The 7,377-nt window shown below is 58.3% G+C and overlaps 2 protein-coding genes across 7 annotated transcripts in view; both read left to right on the top strand.

Moving 5' to 3' along the window:
* The window catches only part of GMIP (GEM interacting protein), a 9,525-nt gene extending 7,263 nt beyond the window's left edge, over nucleotides 1-2,262 (top strand). For 4 of the 6 annotated variants that reach the window (XM_040445057.1, XM_040445059.1, XM_040445055.1 and 1 more), the window contains 3 exons: nucleotides 784-834; nucleotides 1,270-1,333; nucleotides 1,463-2,262. In XM_040445057.1, coding sequence (XP_040300991.1) covers nucleotides 784-834; nucleotides 1,270-1,333; nucleotides 1,463-1,836 — 489 coding nt within the window. In that variant the 3' untranslated portion in view covers nucleotides 1,837-2,262. The remainder of the gene's footprint in view (nucleotides 1-783; nucleotides 835-1,269; nucleotides 1,334-1,462) is intronic. The other 2 variants (XM_040445058.1, XM_040445056.1) reach the window with 1 other exon arrangement.
* Nucleotides 2,263-2,933: 671 nt separating this feature from the next.
* On the top strand, nucleotides 2,934-6,259 carry LPAR2 (lysophosphatidic acid receptor 2). The gene is made up of 3 exons (XM_040445061.1): nucleotides 2,934-3,298; nucleotides 4,360-5,101; nucleotides 5,830-6,259. The coding sequence occupies exons 2-3, from the start codon at nucleotides 4,360-4,362 to the stop codon at nucleotides 6,141-6,143; spliced, it is 1,056 nt and encodes a 351-aa protein (XP_040300995.1). The 5' UTR covers nucleotides 2,934-3,298; the 3' UTR covers nucleotides 6,144-6,259.
* The last annotated feature ends 1,118 nt before the right edge of the window (nucleotides 6,260-7,377 follow it).

Genomic DNA, 7,377 nt, shown 5'->3' with positions numbered 1-7,377 from the left:
CCCCCCCCCCCCCCCCCCCCCCCCCCCCCCCCCCCCCCCCCCCCCAATAAGGGAGGAACAACAAGGTATAGCTCTGCAGTTACTAACAAGGGTGATCATTTACTCCTTCAACGGAACATTTATTGAACACCTAGTGTGTACCGAGCATTGTTGTAGCAGGCATTACACATACATCAGTGAGTAAATTATTGAGAGACCCCATCCTTTTGGTGACTGCACTCTAGTGGGGACGAGACCAACAATAAAAAAAAAAAAAATAGGATAGATACAAAGTCAGTTTATAGGACATTACGAGGTGACAAGTACTATGGAGAAAAGAAAGGGTAGCATAAGGTAAGGGACACTGGGGGCACCAAGGAGAGGTGGAGGGCAGCTTGTAGCAGTAAATAGGATTCTGTGGGCTGGTCCCATGGAGAAGGTGGATTCGAGCAAGGACTGGAACAATGTGGGAACAATCTGGGGAATGGTGTTCCAAAGAGAGCAGCTGGTGCAAAGGCCCCAAGGTAAGAACATTCCTGGTGTGTTTAGGGCACAGCCCCAAGCCATAATGAATTACTGAGGAGAAGGTGCTAGAAAGTGAAGCCAAAGAGGGGTCTTAATGCCTTTAATGCCCTTAATGCCACACAGACCGTGCACTTACTATGCATGGGCACTGCATAAGCGTCCTATCATCCTCACCACGGCTGTGAGAGGTAGACACTGTTAGTGAAAACCATTTACAGATGAGACTCCTACAGGGGGCTTCCCTGTCCCTCAGGTCCTGATACACATATCATTCCTTAGAACATGGACCTCCCCCCGACAAGCAGCCCGGAACTGGCAAAGGAGCAGTCAGTGAGTTCTGGGTCTCTGAGAAATGGAATGGTTCAGAAAGTGCTTGGGACATGTGGAAAGAACTCCAGCAGCTATTAGCATTTAACTAAAGGATGAACTGAAGGATACACAGATCAACTAAAAAGCAGGTGCAAGGTTGCAGAGAAGGAGGGAGACAGGTAGTTCCCCTGGTCCTCATGTGGACGTGGCTGAGTCACTCCCTGGGCTGGCCCTCTGCTGAGCAAGGGCATTCCTGCCTTCATGGAGCCCACAGTCGAAATTAATAACATTGCTCTGCACGAGGGGACAAGCAGTACACTGTTAAGGGCCTCGTCTCCCCAGATACCCAAACTGCCAAAGATCTTTTGCATGTGGAACAAACCCTCAGGTTTCCCAAGAGTCTCAAAGAACTGGAATTTTATTGTTGGGGTTTTGGTCTTCGGTTTGTTCCTGTAGATTCCAGTTCCACAGAGTGACGACAGAGAAGTGGCTGATGACACCAAAGAGGAAGGAGAGGAAGGTGAGTAAGTAGGGGGGAGCCCAGGAGTTATAGGGATATCCTTGCTTGGGGTGGCTTAGCTGACAGATGACTCCCAGGAGATACCCTGAGGACTTAGGGATGCTCAGCACTGACCACCCCAACCCACAGTGTCCAGCCAAGGTCCAGAGGACTCACTCCTGGGAACACAATCCCGTGGTCACTTCAGCCGCCAGCCAGTGAAATATCCCCGGGGCGGCGTTCGGCCAGTCACCCACCAGCTGTCCAGCTTGGCCCTGGTGGCTTCCAAATTGTGCGAGGAGACCCTTGTGACATCAGTGCCCCGAGGAAGCTTGCGGAGGAGGGGACCTGGCCCTACCGCCTCCTCCCCTGAGGGCAGCCCTCTGCGCCGCACCCCGCTGCCCAAGCATTTTGAGATCACCCAAGAGACAGCCCGGCTACTCTCCAAGCTACACAGCGAGGCTGTGCCCAAGGCCACCTGCTGCCCAGACTCCCAACCTGAGGAAGTCGAGGACCATCTCTGACCATCCCAGCATTCTGACCAAGGGGGAAAGGACTCAGAAGGTGTTTGTTCAGCTGGGGTGTCTGGAGAGTTCCTGTAAGGAAAGACTACATGGCCTCAGGTACTAAAACCCTTTTGGAGGCAATATATCAGGATCCCTCAACTGGACACCGGTCACTGCCAAGCATCAGGGCCACTCAGGTTCAGAGAGGTTAGTCAGGGTCAATGCTCAGGGTCAATATAGGTCATGGGATTCTTGACATCCACTCTAGTCTCTGACCCCTAGGACAGGGGTGCCTTTTGCTACTTTGGTTGTGGCCACTCCCCTACCTCTGCCTGTCTTCTTAGCTGACCTCAGGTGACCAGCACTTGGGAGTGGGCAGCCCAAACTCAACATCCAGGTGGTACCTGGGGTGTGATGGCCTCAGAATAAACTGTGTCCTTTATACCCTTGAATGTCTTTCTTTGCCAGGGGAGGGTGATGGGAGAGATGGGTGAGGGTAGCATCCTTTGGCCCCATTTACCCACCAGAGACACCAAGGCCCCCCTTTCATCCCCAAACATGCTTGAGCACCTACAGGCAGTACGGGCTGAACCCGGGCACCAGGCTGAGTCACACCGGCCCGGCCCTCCCGGAGCTCCACGTCCCCGATCCGGTCCTGCATAATCAAACAAATATAACAAAGTGCAGATAACTGGGACAATGGGGCTGTGTGCTCTGGGCTGTGGGAGCCCAGGGCCGCCACAAGCCGGGGCCGGGCAGCGGGCAGCGCTGCCGGGGGTGGAGGGCGTGGGGGCGGGATTTTCGAGAAACTTGAGTGCTCCCGGAGGGTCACCTGGGGCCGGAGAGGTCCGAGGGGCACCGGAGGCCGCTGCGCGCGGTAGCTGAGCGCTCAAGAAACGGAGGCGGGGCGGGGGTCCCGGCTGTAGGAGCCCAGTCGGATCAGGGCGTGGCTTGGAACTCAGCGACGGATTGGACGCCAGGGAGCGGGCGGGGTGGCCGGGCGGGGGCGCGGACCCTGAGACCACCCGGAGCTGCGCCCAGGCTGCGCGAGGTCACTGCGGTAATTCTCGGGACTTGAGTGACTCAGCCCCCGGAAGGCTCGAAACTGCGTGCGTGTGGGGTGCGCGAGGACGGGGGCGGGGGTCCCGCGCCGGAAGTGGAGAGGGGCGACCGAGAGGCCGTGAGGCCTGGAGGAAATGAGGGGGCGGAGGGGGGGCTGAGGTTCCGGGAGACCTTGTCCGTACCGCAGCCGCCGGGCTCCCCCAGGTGGCAGAGACGGGGCGGGGCTCCCCCAGGTGGCGAGGGCGGGGCGCTGCGCCAAGGCAGGGGCGGGACCCCGCCTCCCGTGCTCTTTTGGCTGCCCGCGCCCAGCGCACTCGGACGCTCCTCGGCTCCCCGCCGCGGTCACCAGGCTATGGGGCTGGGGCCCGCCCCGACCCCCGGGGAGGCCGCCCCTACTGCGGCGTGACGGGCGTCCCAGGTGAGGCGGGTACTGACGGTGGTAGGTGGGCGCGGGTCCCAGGTAGGGCGCGGCACGTGCCTGAGGGGCCCGGGCCCGCCCCTTGCCCCCCTCCTCTCCTGCTCCCCAGCTCCTCCTCTAGCCTGGGGGCGCCGGGAGGCCCGGCCGGCTGCAGCCTCCCTGACCGCCCCCTTTGTCCGCGAGGGTGCCAGGGTCCGCCGACCCACTCAGAAAGGCCCGATGCCCCGCCCGCTTCGGGAGCGCTCGCGCCCAAAGCCCGCCGCCCAACTTCTGGGGCTGCCTCGCTGTCCAACTCTGATAGACCTGGTCACCTCCACGCTCTCGCACGGACAGCAGTGACCCCACCCTGCGCACACACGTCCCCTGGGCTCTGCTCCCTTCGATGATCCCAGCACCAAACAGACCCTCGCTCACTTACTTTCACAGCTCACGCCCCCTTTGTTCCTCCCTCCCCCCCATCCCTAGTACGGGTTGGCCGCGCTTGGGCAGATGATTTCTTGTTGGTTTTTGTTTGGCTTATTTTGCTTCTTTATTTGATTTTTTTTATTTAAAAAAATTTTTTTAATGTTTGTTTTGGGAGAGAGAGAGCATCAGTAGGGGAGGGGCAGAGAGAGAGAGAGACAGACAGACAGACAGACAGACTCTGAAGCAGGCTCCAGGCTCTGAGCTGTCAGCACAGAGCCCTACTCGGGGCTGGAACCCACAAACCACAAGATCATGACCTGAGCCAAAAGCAGGCGTTTAACCGACTGGGCCACTCAGGCGCCCCTTATTTTTCTCCTTTAGATTAAAAAAGAAAAAAAAGCCAGTCATTTGATTTGGGAGATATCTTTGTAAGCGTCTTAGTAGTCAATAAGCAACCGCTGCCCATCCCCCCGCACTCCCACCGTGTAGCTTGCTTTTCCAGGTTACCCTGGTCTCCACCACCGCCACTTTACCCTGAGGCATCTGACTTTGAGACCCTTGCCCTTCCTGTCCTGACCCTCCCCTCTGGCCGCTGCTCCTTCCTGTATCCTTCCAACAAATGCCACCTGCGCTGACCTCTCCCTCTGTGCCCCCAGATGGTCAGCATGGGCCAGTGCTACTACAATGAGACCATCGGCTTCTTCTACAACAACAGTGGCAAGGAGCTCAGCTCCCACTGGCGGCCCAAGGATGTAGTTGTGGTGGCTCTGGGGCTGACCGTCAGCGTGCTGGTGCTGCTGACCAACCTGCTGGTGATCGCGGCCATCGCCTCCAACCGCCGCTTCCACCAGCCCATTTACTACCTGCTGGGCAACCTGGCTGCAGCTGACCTCTTTGCCGGTGTGGCCTACCTCTTCCTCATGTTCCACACGGGCCCTCGCACTGCGCGGCTCTCGGTGGAGGGCTGGTTTGTGCGGCAGGGCCTGCTGGACACGAGCCTGACGGCGTCAGTGGCCACGCTGCTGGCCATCGCTGTGGAGCGGCACCGCAGTGTGATGGCCGTGCAGCTGCACAGCCGCCTGCCCCATGGCCGAGTCGTCATGCTCATCGTGGGGGTGTGGGTGGCCGCGCTGGGCCTGGGGCTGCTGCCCGCCCACTTCTGGCACTGCCTCTGTGCCCTGGACCGCTGCTCACGCATGGCCCCCCTGCTCAGCCGTTCCTACCTGGCCGTCTGGGCCCTGTCCAGCCTGCTTGTCTTCCTGCTCATGGTGGCTGTCTACACCCGCATTTTCTTCTATGTGAGGCGGAGGGTGCAGCGCATGGCAGAGCATGTCAGCTGCCACCCTCGCTACCGAGAGACCACACTCAGCCTGGTCAAGACCGTTGTCATCATTCTGGGTGAGTAAGTGCCCTCAGCTGGCCCAGGGTTGCAGGACCCCTGCTTCCCCCACCCAACTCCCACGAGACAGGGGAGGGGAGGATTTGGGTGGGGAATGTTCTCCAAGGAGGTGACATCTGAGCAGAGACCTGAAAGCTGGGGAAGGGAAGAGTTCCAGGCAGAGGGGACAGAAGGTGAGAGCCCCGCAGGACTGGGCCAGTGTCTCCAAAGAGGAGGCCGGCGTGGCTGGAGAGAAGCAAGAGAGAAGGTCAGCATCGCCTCGAAGGGCACAGGCAAGAGTCAGATTTTGTTCTGAGTTCTGGGGGAAGAAGCCCTTAAGAGTTCTTAGCAGGGAGGAACGAGATCAGTCTGGCTGTTGAGTAGTCTGAGTGGGGGAGGCGGCAAGGTGTATCCCAGGAGGATACACCCCCATACCCCAAGATCAAAGAGTGCCTCTTCCCTACGGTCCCCTCCCTCCCCGCCCCAAGTAACTGGCCTGTCCCACAGTGACCTCCTTTTCCCCACAGAACCAGCCTCCATGTAGAAATGCCCAGCACCCTATCTACCGTGTACCGGTTAGGAAAGGTATCCCTCTGGCAGACAGATCAGAGAACCGTGTCCGGCCGCTCTTGCCCTGCAACAGTGGCCGTTGTCTGAGCTCCAGAGACCCCTCCAGCCCTGAGCTCTAAGCTGTGGGTGCCAGGCCCCCTGCTAGCCGGCTCTGCTTACCTCAGGCTCCATCCTGCAGGGGCGTTCGTGGTCTGCTGGACGCCAGGCCAGGTGGTGCTGCTTCTGGACGGTCTGGACTGCAAGTCCTGCAATGTTCTGGCTGTGGAGAAGTATTTCCTACTCTTGGCTGAGGCCAACTCACTGGTCAATGCCGTGGTGTACTCGTGCCGAGATGCTGAGATGCGCCGCACCTTCCGCCGCCTCCTCTGCTGTCTGTGCCTTCGCCGGTCCACGCACGAGTCTGCCCGCTACGCACCCTCCACCCGAACGGGTGCCAGCACTCGCATCATGCTTCCTGAGAATGGCCATCCCCTGATGGACTCCACCCTTTAGCCAACCTGGGACTTCACTGGGGTGCTGCAGATGCCAGATCGTAGCCCCTGACCACTCGTGGACGCACCTGGCTCTACCCAATCTGCAGGACAGACTTAAAGGCAGACCCCCAGTCTGCCGTGGCACAACTCCACTGCCAGTCTCCCCCAGGCACACAGCTCTGCCTGCTCCAGGGGCCTGGGGGTGTGGGGTCACCTCTAAATGCGCAGGAGAAAAGTCAGATGGGGTTCAGGAATCTGCTAATTAATCATCTCAGGTTTTGGGGGTTTTAACTGACATTTTCTATTTTTACCACACATCCCTGGTAAACCCTGTGGACTGCTTCCTTGTCTGTGGTGATGTGGGTGTCAAAGATGGGAGAGATGAGGCCACCCCGCCCAGTGAGACAGGGTGACATGGACCGTGGATGCACTATCTGCCTGAAGCTGATTCTTTAGGGGCGCAGACTGAGGGGTGCTGAGTGTGATCTGGGAAAAGGTTTGTGGCCCCTTGCAGCCTCTGGGGTCTTGTCTGTCCGTTGTTAGAATCGAGGGGGTCTGTGGGGGAGAGCATGATATAAGGAGTAAGTCTTTCCACTGAGGTCTCCAGAGCATTTTCAATCATCAACTCAGAGAGTCCCGTCTGTCCCTGTGTCCCAGAATTGTCCGCCTCAGCTCAGGCTAGGCTGGGATCTCCTCAGCCCTGTTCTCTTTCATCTTTGATCTCTGCACGGCTGTTACTCTCTCTTTTTTAAGTAATCTCTACATCCAACATGGGGCTCAAACTCACAACCCCAAGATCAGGAATTGCATGTTCTACCGACTGAGCCAGCCAGGTGCCCCGCTCCATTTCTCTTGTTGGAGGTCTTACACGCATTCTCTTTGCCTCGGTCTCCTCTGCCTGTTCCCCTGCCTCGAACTCACCCTCTTTCTCCTGCCTGCCCTTTCGTCTGAGTCCAGGTCATTAATAGTCAGGTGTGTCCATCCCCTTCCCTGCCCCCCGACCAAGGGCAGTAGGGCCCATGGAGCAGGATGCAGGATTTTAGAGTTGCCATTTCCCAGGCTCCTCTGATGTGCCTGGCACTCTGATAAGCACTGTAGTTGCGTTATTTAATCATCACTTGCATCTTGTGGTGCAGGTATGACACTTACTTTCACAGGACAGGAGCTCAGAGGGGTTGCCATCTGGCCTGTGGTTGCACAGCTTCAAAAGACACAGAGATGAATCAAGGGACTAGAGAGGCACCTGGGGAGAG

The sequence above is a fragment of the Herpailurus yagouaroundi genome, unplaced genomic scaffold, assembly GCF_014898765.1.
Source record: "Herpailurus yagouaroundi ecotype Mexico unplaced genomic scaffold, PumYag 193, whole genome shotgun sequence".
NCBI classification, from domain to species: domain Eukaryota; kingdom Metazoa; phylum Chordata; class Mammalia; order Carnivora; family Felidae; genus Herpailurus; species Herpailurus yagouaroundi.
Note: the sequence above shows the minus strand (reverse complement) of the source record. Positions and strands in the feature narration are given on the sequence as shown.

Bases quoted from the DNA above. Each gene is read 5' to 3' on its own strand.
- LPAR2 (XM_040445061.1), top strand. From the start codon at position 4,360: ATGGTCAGCATGGGCCAGTGCTACTACAATGAGACCATCGGCTTCTTC. The intron at 5,102-5,829 runs GTGAGTAAGTGC...TCCATCCTGCAG, and splicing joins GACCGTTGTCATCATTCTGG to GGGCGTTCGTGGTCTGCTGG.